The 14,561-nt window shown below is 61.7% G+C and overlaps 1 protein-coding gene across 4 annotated transcripts in view; it reads left to right on the top strand.

Annotated features, from left to right (window-relative positions):
• Positions 1–2,410: 2,410 nt before the first annotated feature.
• The window catches only part of ST3GAL4 (ST3 beta-galactoside alpha-2,3-sialyltransferase 4), a 34,052-nt gene continuing 21,901 nt past the window's right edge, over positions 2,411–14,561 (top strand). For 2 of the 4 annotated variants that reach the window (XM_028528699.2, XM_036014709.1), the window contains exon 1: positions 2,411–2,567. Coding sequence is in view for 2 of the 4 variants with exons in the window: in XM_036014707.1 (XP_035870600.1) it covers positions 12,400–12,450 (51 nt within the window). In the remaining 2 variants the exon portion in view is untranslated. Of the gene's footprint in view, positions 2,568–12,363; positions 12,451–14,561 lie in introns of those variants that run through there. The other 2 variants (XM_036014707.1, XM_036014708.1) reach the window with 1 other exon arrangement.

Raw genomic sequence — 14,561 nt, forward strand, 5'->3', positions numbered from 1 at the left:
CCAGGCTTCCTGGCTTTAGATGTACTGCCCTTCCCCTGCACCTTGCTCCTCCATCTTCTCCCTCTGCTCCCACCCCACAGCAGAGAGGCGCTCCTCCCCTTCCTCCCCTTCCTCCCCAGTGGAGACAGACTCAGCGAGGTAAACAGAGGCAGAGGAGATGGGAACGGAGGCAGCCATGGCTGACAGCAGGACCCAGGTGGCTGTTCCTCAGGTTATCTTAACCCACCCTGTGCTCAGCTAGCCTTAGCACGTGGCTCCTTGCTGAGCAGCTCACAGCATTGTGCCGGAGGGGTGCCGTGGAGGCGGGGCTGCAGACCCCAGTGCCGGGGATTGAAGGCACCGAAATTCCTCCCACCTGCAGCATGGATGAGATGGCTTCTGGGCAGACAGCTAAGCCTCTGGTCTAATCTGATCTGGTCTGGTCTGGTCCGAGAAACTAGAGGGGAAGGATCATGCATAAGCACACTGTGGCCTCAGGGGAGGAGCCAGAGTTGCAGTCAGCTTCTGAGCTCCCAGTAACCCGGCCCTGCGATAACCTCTGTGGTGGGCGGGGGTCGGAAAGAGCTCTAACTAGAGCTTATTGGTTAGAGGAGGGATGCGTCCACCTGCCTAATAACGGCCCCGCTTCTGTAACACATTATACTTCCAGAGTGAATTCAATCCATTGCCTGACTTAATACCAACACTATCCCTTTGGATGGCAGTTATTTCTTGTTGTTTTTTTTTTTTTTTTTTTTTTTTTTCTTTTCTTAGAAAGGAAACGAAAACTATCCAGTGACAGAGGCAGAGCTGTCGTTCAGGCAGGCCCTCAGAGCGAAAGCTGGCCCTTAAGTCCTGCTTCCTGGCCAGGTAACGCTGGCGAGGGCCAGGGCAGGAATTGCAGACTGCGTGGATCTAGTGAGGGGGGTGTGAGGGGACCTGAACGGTAATGGAAAAATAAACGTGAGAAGCGGCGGAGCTGATTCTCGGATCAGCTCCCTCAGGTGCGCGGAGTGGCTCCGGCCTGCTTTCCCACCTTGGCAGCAGGGAGGCTCTTCCCTCTGCCTCGGGGCCTGCCAAGGGCTGGAGTCACTGTGTTCTTTTCTCCCTGGCTTGGGTCAGCAATAAAGATTGTTAGCGTTAAATATTTGTTGAATGAATGCTCGGCTGACAGTGTCAAAGGCACCATTCAAACATGGGTAAGACGCTGACGAAATGAAGCAAGAACCACGCAAGGCTGCGCCTGGGGATGGAGGCGCCGGCCCGCCGGCGAGCGCGGAGGCCGACTCCGGACCAGCACCCTTCGCACTCTGCTTACCCCCAGGCTCACCTGGAGGGAGCCTGGAGCTGCGAACTCTCAGAATCCCTTCACACTCACTGTCAGTTACTCTTTACACTAGTCACATCCTGCTCTGCCTCTTTTTTTCTTTCTTTTAAAGATTTTATTTATTTTTAGAGAGAGGGAAGGGAGAGAGAGAAGAGAGACAGAGAAATATTGCTAGGGAGAAAACGGCACCTTTTCACTTTGCAGGAGGTCACCCAACCCACCGACCACACACACTGCAGGGCCCTGCCTCTTGTTGAAGGGAGTCTGCGGTCACCCTCCCCCTGGGCTGGACGCCAAGCTTCCGGGAGGCAGGTTCCTCCCAGCCCTCAGCACCAGGCTGTGCACGCTGGGGCTCAGTAAACACCGTTGCCTGCGAAAGCGCCTGGGGGTGGGGCGGGGGGGGGCTGTGGATGTCTGTCCGTGCAGGTGACTCCTGGACTGCTGTCTTTCCGCCTGGAAAACCAGCTCCCGGGTTTGACTGGGGGATGTCTGGACCCCGCGAACTAGGGTCAGGGGCCTGATGAGGTTCCCCTGGAGACAGGATGCTTGGCGCCTTCCTCTTCCCTGAGGAACAGAAACTGAGAAGCTGTCTCCAGTCCAACACGGGGTGCGCAACACGAGGCGTCCAAGAGGGCGTAGTTTGGGGCGGCAGGTCCAGACTAGGGCAGACGAAGGGCCCAGGTCTCGGTTCCGGGCGGTTGGACGCTGTGCGCTAGGGGGTGGGCTCCTGGGGCAAGGCCCCCTCCCCGGCCTCACTTTCCCGAGTGAGGAGGACCGGGCTCACCGCGTGCGGGAGCGGGGGACCCCTTTGTTGGGGCTCATTGTTTCGGGGAGGGCTGTGCCCAGGCCGCGCGGGCACGTCCCCTCCTGGCACCGTCGTCCGGCAGCTCCCGGCCCTCCCTTGACACCTCCCCGGCCTCGGCCTCGGCCTCGGCGCTCCCACTCCAACCCATCCCGCGGCCCGCCGCGGCCCCGCCCGCGGGTATCGCCCAGCCCTTTCTCCTCCTCCCGCCCTTCCTTCCAGGCCCGCCCGCTCCTCATCCGCGCCTGGCAGGTAGTGCGCACGCGTGTCCGGGCGTCCCCGCCCCGACCCGCCTCGCCCGGCCCGGCCCGGCCCCCGGCCCCAGGCCCCGCGCCCGGGACAGGGACTGGGACTGGGACTGGGACCTGCCGAGCGCAGCGCCAGCCTGTGCGCCCGCCGCGCACCTAACGGATCGGAGTCGCGCGGAGCCGCCCGCCCGCCCCGCCCCAACCCGCATGGGTGAGTACGCGCCGTGGGGCCAGGGAGAGGTGCGCCTGCGGCCAGCGGCCGCCCCCCAAGCCCCGCGCGGCCGCCAGGGGTTCGGGCCGGCACGTGGGTGCATGCCGCGGTCCGGGCCGGGTGGGCGGCCGAAAGCCTGGGATCCCTTCCCTGATTTTCGCGGAAGCCGTGTCTCTCGCCCTCTCGGAAGGAGCCATCGGGACAGTTCTCTCACCCGGAAAGTTTCCAGCCCTCACCCTGCGCCCAGGCTGAGAGGCGCCCCACCCCTCAGGCATCCTCGAGCCTGGTTCTCTCACAAGTGCCCCATCAAGCCCTGGAGGGTCCGCAGGCTGGCTTTTCTGGAGGTGACAGGCTTTGCGGTCCAGCGCAAGGTCACCAAGCAGAATCTGTCCAAAGGTGGAGGTTGCTAGCTGCAGGCTGTCTGTGCCCTGGACACGGGGGTCCACCTGTTGGGGGTTCTTCAGGCTAGGCCCCTGGGCTCAGAGCTCCCTGGGTGGTGGGCAGTGGGGGAATGCTGGGTTGTGGAAAGGTGGGGTACGCTGGGGGCAGGACTCCTGGGCTCAGCTGTCTGCTCTGGATACCCCCCTCCCCACCCCTGCCCCCGTCTCAGGGACCTCCCGGCTGGCCAGCCCAGAGCTGCCAACATTGTCTGCCAGGACGAAGCACTGCCCCTCCATCCCCAGTCTTGGGGGAGGCCTGCTCCTCTGGGCCATTGGAGGCCTGATCTGCTGCTGCTGCTTTCCACTGTTTCGCAGACGGGGTCCCGAAGACCTGGCTTTGGGGGCTCCTTCCCGAAGGCCGGGGTGCAGGCAGTGGTAGGGGTGATCGCTGTGCATGTGGGACCTCTTGGCCACCCCAAAGACTGGCACCCCCCACAGCCCTCTCGGGAAAACCTTCGCTTCCAGCCGCTGGAGGGAGGCCAAGTGTGGAAGCCAAGTTCAGGCAGACTTATTCTTCGGAGCCTTGGGAACGGGACCTGCGGAAAGGCTAGGTTGCCACAAGAGGCACACACCAGCCACAGCTGTCTTCTGAGCTGTGGCTCAACCGGCCCAGCCTCTGCAGGCGCTGGTGTGTGTGTGTGTGGGGGGGGGGGGGGGGGTACATTCTAAGCGAGTCGGTGGCGTTAAGGTGGCGGTTAAGTGCTGCGAAAGGTGCCTGCCCAGAGGAAGAGGCCTGTGTTCGCTCTCGGTGTGTTTCCCCCACACTCTCTTCAAAGCTGCCCCATAATTCTAGAGAGGGTGCCTGGGAGGTGCTGGCCGTTGGGGGCCCAGCAATGCACCTCTGGGGCTTTTTCTCTTTGCTGGCAGCTGGGCTGGAATACCTGCTGCCCGAATCGAGGTGGCCCAGGCCCCTCCGACCTGGTCGCTGCGCTGCTCCTGCCTCCCCTCCGTGTACCCTTCCTATCTCGTCTGTCAGCGTCTGGGTGGGAGACCCTAGGCTGTCTCACTGGCCTGGGTCCGGCTGACAGTTGAGGGGGCCACAGTTGGGGCTGCAGCCCCCCCACCCGCCGAATCCAAATCGACAGGGGTTAGGAGGGAGTTTAGATGGAAGGAGAGGTCAGGAGACAAAGGTGAAAGCTGCCTGCTTGTGCTGCGGGCTGACGGACAGCTGTAGCTGGGGAGCGGGTCGCCACTCAGGACAGCAGGGCCCTCCCTCGGGTGGGGACCCCGGCCCAGGAAGCCCAGGATACTTGAGGGCTGCCTTCCCTTCCCTGCCTCTCCTTCCCGACCCAAAGCAGGGGCGTCCTCCCCGCTCCCAGAAGCACTTCCGTGGCCCCTCCACCTTCCCAGCCCTTTTAGACTCCTAGGGTCCAGTTTTCTGGGTAGAACCGAAAATCTGCTCCTTTCGGGAACTGTTAAAACTTCTGGAAATGACACTCCTGTCACCAGCAGGGGCAGGGAGGACAGACCCACTTTCTGTGTGCCTCAGCTAAAGCTGTGGCCATCCACAGTTAACCCACACGGGCCTGGCTTCGGCCCTGCGTGGGCGTTGCCCACCCAGGCCCAACTTGGGCACAATCTCTGGCCTCTCCTCTGAGAGGCTGCCTCCAGTGGAGCTGTGGTTTCGTCTCTTGGGTGGTTCCAGGGTTGGCACTCTCCGTCCGGGGCGTCAGGGGGGGCGGTCACGCTACGTCGGAATAATACCACAAACTGGTTCCAGCCCGCAGGCACTGTCCCGAAAGGGACTCTCTAGATCAGTGCCTTGGGTGTCCGAGGCCCAGGGTTTGCAAAGTGTGACTGAGGCTGCCCCAGAGCCTGCCAAACTCCCGGGCCCTCTGAGATGGAGGCAGGGCCCTGGAGGGCAGGGCTGTCGGGGGCTGAGGGGTGGGACCCCCCCAGAAGCCATACAGGACCCTGTTCCCCTCTCTCCTGACTCCATGACTCCTGACTTCCTCGGTGACCCTGTGGTTAGCCATTTCCCTGCAGCACTAGCTGGCCCGCAGGGTCCTCCTTCCTTCTGATAACCGAAGGCCCTGGCCTGAAGCTTTCTGTTACTCTGAGGAAATGACTGGTGTGGGCAGGTGTCGGTGGCTGCAGTCATTGGCTGCCGTCTCTCCTCTGTCACCCCTTTCCAGAGCTGCTTAGCTCTTCTGCAGGAGTGTTCTCGGCCCCTCCCAGGGAGGCTGCCCTGGCTTCAGCATCATGCCTGGCCACTACCACGTTCCCTATGTGTGGAGTGTGTGTGAGTGCGAGTGTGAGTGGGAGGGACGCTCTTTATCCTCCAGAAGAGGAAGTAGTCGGGTGTAGCAACAAGTGAAATCGGCAGCGTGTGATGCCGGGGCCACAGCCAGGTTGCCTGGGGTTTCCGAGTGGTGCCCTGCGCCGGCAGGGGCTGAAACTCTGCCACGGGGTGTTGCTGGGTTGTCTGCTTCTTGGGCTGAGGAGGGATGTCGGTGTCCAGAGCTGTAGGTGTCCTTTCAGGCCCTGGCCTCTTGCCTGGGGTCAGGAGCCCTGCAGCCCTGCCTCTGCCCACTCCACCCCGTCACAGCTGCCCTGCAGAAGGGTGATTGTGGTTGCTCTAGAGTCTGAAGCCCTGGCTTCTGCCCCAGGCCAGCAGGGAGGAAGCTTGCCCCGGCCAGGGCTGTAAGGCCCTCGGGGTCCTCAGGGGCCTTGAGTGTGAGGAAGACCCGGCTGCGGTGGCTAGAAGCAGCTGTGGTTGTCGGATAGTCCCTTCTTCTTCCCGCAGCTTCACCTCAAAGGCTGGGGGGGCCCAGAGGCCCCAGGATCTGCCTCCGTGTGGGTGGGGAGGGGAGGGGGGGGGGGCGGGATGGTGGTGGCTGGAAAGAGGATGGAGACCAGTCTGCATGGTGCTGGGCCCGTGGCACTGGTGCTTCCGCATTGGCCCAAAACCCCCTCCATGGTGTGGGTCCCAAGGGTGCAGGTTGACACCTGCGCCCATGGTCTCTCCAAGGTCCTCTGCCCATGCGTCCCTCTGTCAACTCTATCCTTGTAATAAAAAGGACTTAGCAAATGCCAATGGAATTACCATTGATCAAGCAAGCACTATTAAAAGCCTGGCCCAGTGAACTAAAAGAGAACCAAGCAAACAAAAAGTAAGGCAGGGCACTGTGCATTGCTGACATCAACTTCATGGAAGCCTCACCGGCCCTCCACCTGAGCACATGTATAAAGGAAGGAATGGAGGCTCGGGAAGGTTAAACTACTTGGCCAAGGTCACGCAGCGCGTAAGCAGCTGAGCTGGGACTTGCAGCCAGGCAGGTTTCCAAACGCAGCACCTTCCAGCCCAGCCCTTCCATTGCTCCCCGGGCTCGTCTCGCCCGTCCTGAAATCCATAAGGAGGCCGAGGCTCGGAGTGTGAAGCAGGGTTTGCTCAAGGTCATGGTATCTTGGTGACTAGGAGGGACCACAAACCATCCTGATGCCCAGCCTGGAGCTCTGTGTGCCAGCCCTGAACCCCATATCTCTGTTTGCTCACCCTGGAACCCCATCCCCTGAGTCCGGCCCTCTCAGTTGGGCAGAGAGGGTCCCCCCACTTCCCCATCCCAGCGGCTGCCAGCCCCTCCCAGCCCCCACCTCTCCCCTTTCCCAACCATAATTGCTTCCATCTGACCCTCCGCCTGCTCCTATGCCGCTGGAAACGCAGCTCAGCTGCTGCCCACAGTGTTACGGGGCCTCATCCGGCAACCGGGGCAGCACGTTGGGAAGGGGGCTGCGCTGTGGGGCCTGAGCACCGCACCGGCCAAGATGGCTGCTCCCGGTGCCCTGGCGTTCCCAGATCCCTGCCGGGACGGACCACCTTGTCCCTGTGCTGCTCCTGGCTGGAGAGGCTCCTCCGAGCCCTGCTTCCAGTCCAGCGGTGAACTTCCCTCCTGCCCGGAGAGGTTGCTCTCAGGCCGGGGCAGGGGAGGCCCAGCTGGCAGGGACAGGGACAGGGACAGCAGGGGAGAGGTGGGGCCACTGGGGTGCACTGGGGACCCTCTGCCCCAGGGTCACGGAGGGAAGTGAAGCAGGTCCTCATGGTGGCGGACGCTGAGGGACCCGAGAGCTTGGACAGGTGAAAAAACGGAGGCCACCTTGCTCTCTTTGGTGCCAAGTGGTTGACGCGGAAGCAGCAGAACTAGAGATAAAGCTTCACATTTTGTCTTGATAGAAACAGCTTGCACACTGTACCACGGCCAGGCATCACTCCGTGGCCACCCTGGCCTCGGTTCTGCCCCCCGCAGCGGCTCCGTGTGGGCCTGAGGAGTGTGTCAGGGGCCGGCGCCCCTCTCACGCAGATGTCCGAGGGGGGGACCAGTGACTGTGACAGGAACGCCCCGGGGCAGGTGCAGGCCTTGAGGGGTCACGGGTCTGGCGGGGACCGGGCTTGAAGCTTTGACGGTGTTTTCCTCCCTGAGGTTTGGGTGCTTGCAGAGTGAGCCCCAGAAGCCGTCTGTCCTGTTCGCTGCTCTGTCCTCAATGCCTGGACTGGTGTCTGGCCAGTACCACCGCTCGGTAAATATTTGTTCACGAATGAATGGACGATTGCAGCTCAGGTTTCTGACTCTGGTTCGCCATGTCCCTGCTCTGCTTCCACTTTCCCTGGGCAAAGGGACAAGACCTTCACTTTGGACAGGTGAGCTGTTTTCAGAGAAGGACCCTGCTCCCTCCCCCTCCTCTGGGGGCAGGGCGGGCAGGCAGGCAGGAGCCCAGGTGGGAAGGGGACAGAGTCTGCCCATGCAGACCACCTGCTCTGTGGTGTCAGCTGGGCACAGACGGCTCTTGTCACCCCGCCTCCACCCAGCCTCCAGGTCCTGCACACACTGGCCCTCACGTCACCCTCCTGCCCCCGACACCTACCCTCTCCTCATTTTGGGCCAAGAAAGGTGCCCTCGGGCTGGAACCCTCGAAGGGGTTCCTCTCAGGAGGAAGGGCTAGGGAGCAGGGTTTCCCCCTCTTCTTGCTTCTGGCCCAAACAACTTCCCTCCGTAGACATGCTGGGTTTCCACATAAAATTGCATTGGAAAATGGAACAGACGGTTTTTTGGCTTTAAAAGTGTGTATTTAGTCCTGGCTGGTATAGCTCAGTGGATTGAGCTCGGGCTGCGAACCAAAGCATCGCAGGTTCGATTCCCAGTCAGGCCATATGCCTGGGTTGCAGGCCACGGCCCCAAGCAACCACACACTGATGTTTCTCCTCTCTCTCTCTCTTCTCCCTCCCTTCCCTCTCTAAAAATGAATAAATAAAATCTTAAAAAAAAAAAGCATGTATCTGAAAGCCTGCACCTGCGCTGAGGAGCACACCGCCAGTGTTCCCGCCTCCTCGCCTCCGCTCTCACTGCCCCCACCACGTGGCCTCGGTGCCCTCGGTGCCACCTCCAGCCGCTGTCCTCCGAACCCGGCTGTGACCACCCAGCACACTGTTCCTTCGGCTCCCCCCAGGGCCCCACTCCTGTGACAGGAGGGGAGAGGACCCTGTGCGGCTGATCCCAGATGAGCCACAGTGGGGTGTGAGCAGGACCCTGACCCCAGACCGGTGGGGGCAGCGCTTGCGGGTGGTGACTCGGAAGGGGCTGTCAGTCGTCCTGCTGCGGGCGGGTCTGACCTTCCGGTGCACCGCCTGAGCACGTGCCAGTGAGGCCCTTCAGATCGCACGGCTTGTGCCCCGGGCCGCACTCTGCAGACGCCGGCGGGCGCGTTTTCGTGCAGTTCGGGTGCGGGGCGGAGAGTTCAGTGTCCGCCCGCTGGCCCTGGGAGAAAGGCGGGTGGCCCTGCAGGAGTCGCCCCTGAGACGTCCCCTGTGTCTGCCCCCGGCTGTGTGACTGCAGAAAGGCCTCGGACTTTACTGATTTTCTCTAAGCACATCCGTTAATTGCACCGCCAGTACCTGCCGCACCTCACGGGATTGTGGTGTACAAATGCGATCGACACCGCGGAGCCCAGCACTGGCACCTGCTGTGCAGCTGTTTCTTTCTGTTCAGCCTGCTGTTCAAGGTCGCGGAGCAGCTCTTCCACCAGGCAAGGGACTGCCTAAGGAGTCTCCTCTGTCCCCCATCCCACCCCCGTCCCCATCTCCCTTCTTCCTCTGAGGGCCTGGTGTCACTCGGCCTGCCTGTTCTCCGGCCCCACAGGTCCAGGCCTGTTGAGGCTGAAGCCCCTGGCGCATGGCTCAGGTGGGCCCCGGGACGGGCGGATGGGCCGAGGGCTCCCCCGTGCTGCTGGCCCGGCTCTGTGGGGCCCAGAGTGTGAGCGCAGGGCTGGGGGTGTGTTCTGGGGGGGTGTCCCCACAGGCTGTGTGGGCTCTTCTCTCCACACTTGCTGACTCCCCACTCCCTGGCTCCCTCGTTGGTCCTGTTTCTCACTTTTTTCTCTTTCCAGTCTTTTTCTGACTTCCTTCCTCCCCTTTTCCTCCTTTAGATGCAGCCATCTCCCGTCCCTGATGCCTTCTTCCCCATTATCTGTGTCCCCTCCTGTCCCAGCATCCCAGTTGTCCTGACAGTGGCAGTTGGACTTGGGGCGAGGGGTGGCGCCCTGCAGGGCCGGGGGTTCAGCCACTTCCTGGGAGCAGCTGCAGAGTTTTTAGTGAAGGGCTCCTGTGGCCGTGGGGTTGGTGAGAGGGCCCTGCCCGCCCAAATGGTGGGAAGCAGTGTGGTCTCTGGCTCAGCACCCTGGGCCCTCACCCATGTCCTTGGACACCTTCCCGGGCAGGAAGGTGGGAGCTTGACCTGGAGCTGGCCAGTGGGGCTTTGCTGGCCTCTGACCTCTGCTGTCCACCTCCTCTCTCCAGAGCTCCAGCCCTTTGCCCAAGGCCCCTGCTGGGATGGAGGAGGCTGGCTGGGGCAGGGAGGAGGTTTCTGCTCAGATGGCTGCCAGGTGAGCGCACACAGTGTGGCGTGCTTGGGCTGAGGGATTCGTGTGCGTGGGCGTGCACTGCGGGCGTGCGGCTGAGGGGGAACTCGGGCACACCTCTGGGCGTGGGCAAGAACGTGGCTCCCTGCGCGGGCCTGCCCCTAGCCCGGAGCCCTCCTCCGTCTTTGTGACCCTGGCCTTGCACTGCAGCTTTGTCCCGTCCTGGGGGTCGGCTGGCCTCGGGCTGTGGTCCTACGCATGGTGACCGATCCCTGGCCACCCATTCGGCTGCCTGGGGGTCCTGCAGCCCGCATTTGCCTACCCCCTCTCCCCAAAATGGAGGCGTGTGGGGGCTTCCTGCCTGGCGTCCCAGCCCCGCCGAGGCGGAGGGAATGGGGAACAGCTGTGTTGGCCGATCCCGGCGCCGTATGGATGTGGTTCCACAACAAAGCTCCCTCTGTGTGTTCTCGGGCCCCTTACATAACAGTGGGGGGAGACCGGCGGGAGGAGGAGGAGGTTGGGACGGGGAGACACCAGGATGGGGTGGCAGGAGAGGGGACAGGGACCGGGCAAAGAGGGAAGGGGAGTGAGTGAGAGAGACCATTGAGAAGAAGAGCAGGAAGAGGAGAAAAAGTTTGTCTTGACTCCATAATTCTACATCCTGTCTCCTGGGATGGGAAGGAGGCCATGTCCAGACGCTCCAACCTTTGCCCTACTGATACCTTATCTTCCCTCCTGGAGTCCCATCTGCCAGCCTGGACGTGCAGGGCAAAGGGCTGAGGAGGGGCTGCGGGACCTGCCTGGGAGTGGGGCCAGATGGGTTTGGGACTGGGCCTAAGAGTCAGCCCTTAGCTCTACCCTGAAAACTGAACATACTCCATAAAGGTAAGAATCATTCTTCTCCTTTACTCTAGTTTTAAAATTTATTTATTTTTTGAGAGCAAGAGATTTGTTTTTCCACTTATTCATGCATTTGTTGGTTGGTTCTTGTATGTGCCCTGCCTGGGGATCAAACCTGCGACCTTGGCATCTGGGATGACTCTTTAACCAACTGAGCTACCCAGCCAGAGTCCTCTCTTACACTTGGTTGTCCGTTTCCCACTCCCAGGCCCCGGGCCTGGCTCCAGAAGCCCCTCTGGCTCCCCTCTTTGTAGTGCTGCTGAGGGGCCGGCTTTCCCTCCCCCTACACCCCGTCAAGCTGGCCCCAAGGCCCCTCCCAGCTTGCTCACCCCTCCCAAGCAGGGCCCCTGCTCCAGAGCCCTGGGCCACCCCCGTCAGCCGCCCTCTGTCCTGTTCTCTGCACTTTCTCCTTCCTCAATAATCAGACACTCTCTTCTCACCATCACGGGTCTCTGCAGCTGTCCAAATAGAGTGAGAAGAAAAGGTTCTCTTTCTGGAACAGCTGGATGGGCAGGCCAAGAAGGCCAGGTGAGCTGGCAGGGCCTCAGTGTGTCCTTGGGGTGGGAGGGGCCCTGCGCCAGGGCCCTGGCCCTGTCAGCTCCTATGTGGGGGAACAGACACCTGGGAGAAAACACCCGGGAGAAGCCAGGAGGGTCAACGGGGCCTTCAGACGGGGCCCGGGCCCTGCGGTGGCCCAGTCTCCCGGGCTTCCTCGGGGTCTGTGTCTGCCCTGTGCCTCAGTTTCCCTGAGCCTTTTTCTGGCACCGGAACTCCTTGGAAAGGACTTGATGTCACTCCAAGGGTAGTACTTGTCCCCAGGTTGCAGTGGATGGACAGGGCCAAGTCCTTGAGGACAAGGATGGCTCCTCAAAGGGCAGGGAGGAGCTGCTGGCGAGGTCCCCGGTTCTGCTGGCCGTGAGGGACAGAGAGCCCAAGGTTCTGGGCCTTGCTTGGCCCCTGGCACTCCCTCAGTTAGGTTTAGGGTGTCTGCCCAGAGCGTGCGCTGTCCTCGGGGCACTGCCCTCTGGAGAGGTGGTGTGGGCAAACCCAAACCTGCCGGACAAGACCTAGACTCTGGACTCCTCAGTCCCCAGGCCTAGACACACCCCACCCCACCCCTGCCCTCCCACCCCCTCCCTGGGTCTGGGTCTTGGCATGATCTGGAATTGCTAAGCCCTCACGGCTCGAGCCCAGAAGGTCTGGGGCTGAGGCAGGCAGCTGGGCCAGGGTCTAGGAGTTTCCTAGGTTTGTGTGGGGTGGCCTGGGAAGACAGTCCCTGTCATTGAGACCAGGATTAGGTGCTGGGACAGGCTGTGAGGATGGTGAATTTGTGCTGGGAGGGTGCTGGGTTGAGGGGCCCCCACTGGGGCAGCAGCCTCTGCCCAGTCTCAGCCACAGGCTGCCCAAGGTCATCCCTCTGCCTCCCGCCCCTGCCCACGTACTCCTCCTGTGGCCAAGGGCTTTTGCCCAGCTTTGGGAGGAGATCCCCATGGAGCCGGTGGAGCCACTCCCAGCTCCTCTGGAAGCTCAGGCTCCCTGGCTGGTGGCTCTAGGGGCCTTCAACCTAACAAACAAACAAACTCTGCTGGAGCCTGAGCTGATGGCTGAGGAGCCTGGTGGGCAGTGCCCCGTGCCGCCGTGGGATGGGGGAAGACAGCGCCCTGGCACAGGGGGCCCAGCAGCCCCCAGAAACTGTATGTTGGGAGTGGGGCAGGAGGCAGGGAAGGAGGGGTGAGCAACATCTGTGTGTGTGAGCGTGAATGTGTAGGGGTTGTTACTAGGTTCTTGTGGCTCCGCGTTTGTTTTGGGGTGTACACCTGTGTTTGCGCAAGGGTCACTGTATTTGTGCAGAGATGCATTTGTAGGTTTCTGGCTCCGGGGGGCGGTCCGGGTGGGCCAGAGCAGGGTTGGCCTGAGAAGGGGCTCAGTGTCTTCTCGTGCCTCCTCGTTCCAGGGTGTGGATGGGGCCCCTCGTTGCTACATAGGGGCTGGGTGAGCCCCAGGACAGAGGTCGCCTGGATCATTTCTGATAACCTGCACATCAGCCAGCTCTCCAGGCCTGGGAAGAGCCCTGGACACCGCTGGCTCGTTGAAGAGCCTTACTGGTGTGAGACAAGCTTCAAAGGGCTTCTTCTCCCAGCCTCTCTGTGCCCAGGGTGCAGGCTGATGCAGGAAATGGTGGCCTTGATTTCCCTTTTTTATGGTTTCATTTCTCTTGTAGAGCCCGCCGCCCCTCCCCTCACAGCAGCATGCAGAGCCACCTCCTTGTCCTGTTCTCACCCTCAGCAGATCTAACCCGATTATTGGGCCCCTAACATGAATTCCGGAGTGGACCCTCCCCTGCTGATGTCTGGAAACCTCTTTGTTCTAGAATCACCATTGCGTGCCAGTTTGCACCACAGTGCTGCCAGGTGCTCTGGTGACAGAAGGCAGGAATGGGGGTCCCTGTTGGCACTAGGGGCCAGGGGCCAGGGGTTTCTGCGTCTGAATCCCTGCTGCTCCCCAGTGCTCCTGAGAAAGCCACGCCACCAGCCACTGTCCATGGGCCAGGGCTGGGGTTATGCCCAACTGTGCAGGCTCCCAGGCCTGAACACGGCCCCGCAGTGTCCCTGCTCGGGGACTTCGGGAGTCCTGCTCTGCACAGGGGACATACCTGGCAGAGCGAGTGTGCCTGGGGAACCAGGCACTGCTCACACGTAGAAGGCACTGCTCCCGGATCCCAGCGGGCAGCGCCCTGGGCCACGGCATGGCGGGAGAGAGCGCCCTGGCAGAGGGGACACATCAGCCCCAAGAAGTGGGGGGTGGGGGGTGCTGCTCAGCAGACAGGGCACAGCTCCACCCCAGTCAGGGAGCTGTGCCAAGGCCTGGCAGGGTGGCTGTAGGCAGACCTGACCAGGGACCTGGGCACTGTCGCTAGGAGACGCTGCACCCAGAAAGAGAGAAAACAGCCTCTCCAGGGTGGCCTCCGCCCCTCCCCACTCCACACTCCTCCGCACTGCAGCGTGCACCTGGAGTCCAGCCTGGCTGCGGGATCTCCGTTTAGTGCAGGGCCCAGCCAGCCAGCAGGGCCCCTCCCTCCCTCCCTGGGCAGCTGTGTAGGCCCCGTGGGGCCAGGAGGAGCTGTGAGCACCACCGCCGGCCCTTCCTCACTGTGCTCAGTCAATCTGAGTTTCTTTCTGTTCCTCACCCCCAACAAAGCCTCAGGGTCTTTGTCGCCCTCTCAGTCTGGAACCTTCTTCCCTCTCCCCACACCCCACTCCAGCATCTCTGCATGGGCACCCTGCTCTCAGGTCAGAGGCGGTGGGGGGAGCTAGCTGTCCCTGGCTGTCCCAGCTCCACCGTTTAGTTTTATCGGCCTCCCAGTGTGTGTGCATCATTGTCATGTGAGAGCACTCACGTATTTGTCTGTCGTTCATCTCTCCCCACCTCGGTGTATGTTCTGGGAGCACAGACCTCTTTCTGTGTTTACTGCTATAGTACAGAGCCTGACGGTGCCTGGCATGTAGTAGGCCCACAGTCCCTGTCGCCTCTGGTTTCTATTGGGCCACCTGCCGGGCCTCACTGTGTCCCAGGAGGGCTTGGGACCCCAGCCTACCTTGGGACAGGGCTGTTCTTCAAAATGAGCCCTTCTGAGCAGCAAGTAGAGGAGGGAGGAGGTCCCCCCATGGCTGTCCTAGACTCTCACGGGGTTAGTCATTGGGGTGACCTCACTTAGTTGACCAGCTGCCCTAGACTTAAGACGTAGATGTGCATGGGCCAAAGGTGCCCGGAGTCAGTTCCACAGAAACCACACCTGCTAATGAAA

The sequence above is a fragment of the Phyllostomus discolor genome, chromosome 13 (genome assembly GCF_004126475.2).
Source record: "Phyllostomus discolor isolate MPI-MPIP mPhyDis1 chromosome 13, mPhyDis1.pri.v3, whole genome shotgun sequence".
NCBI classification, from domain to species: domain Eukaryota; kingdom Metazoa; phylum Chordata; class Mammalia; order Chiroptera; family Phyllostomidae; genus Phyllostomus; species Phyllostomus discolor.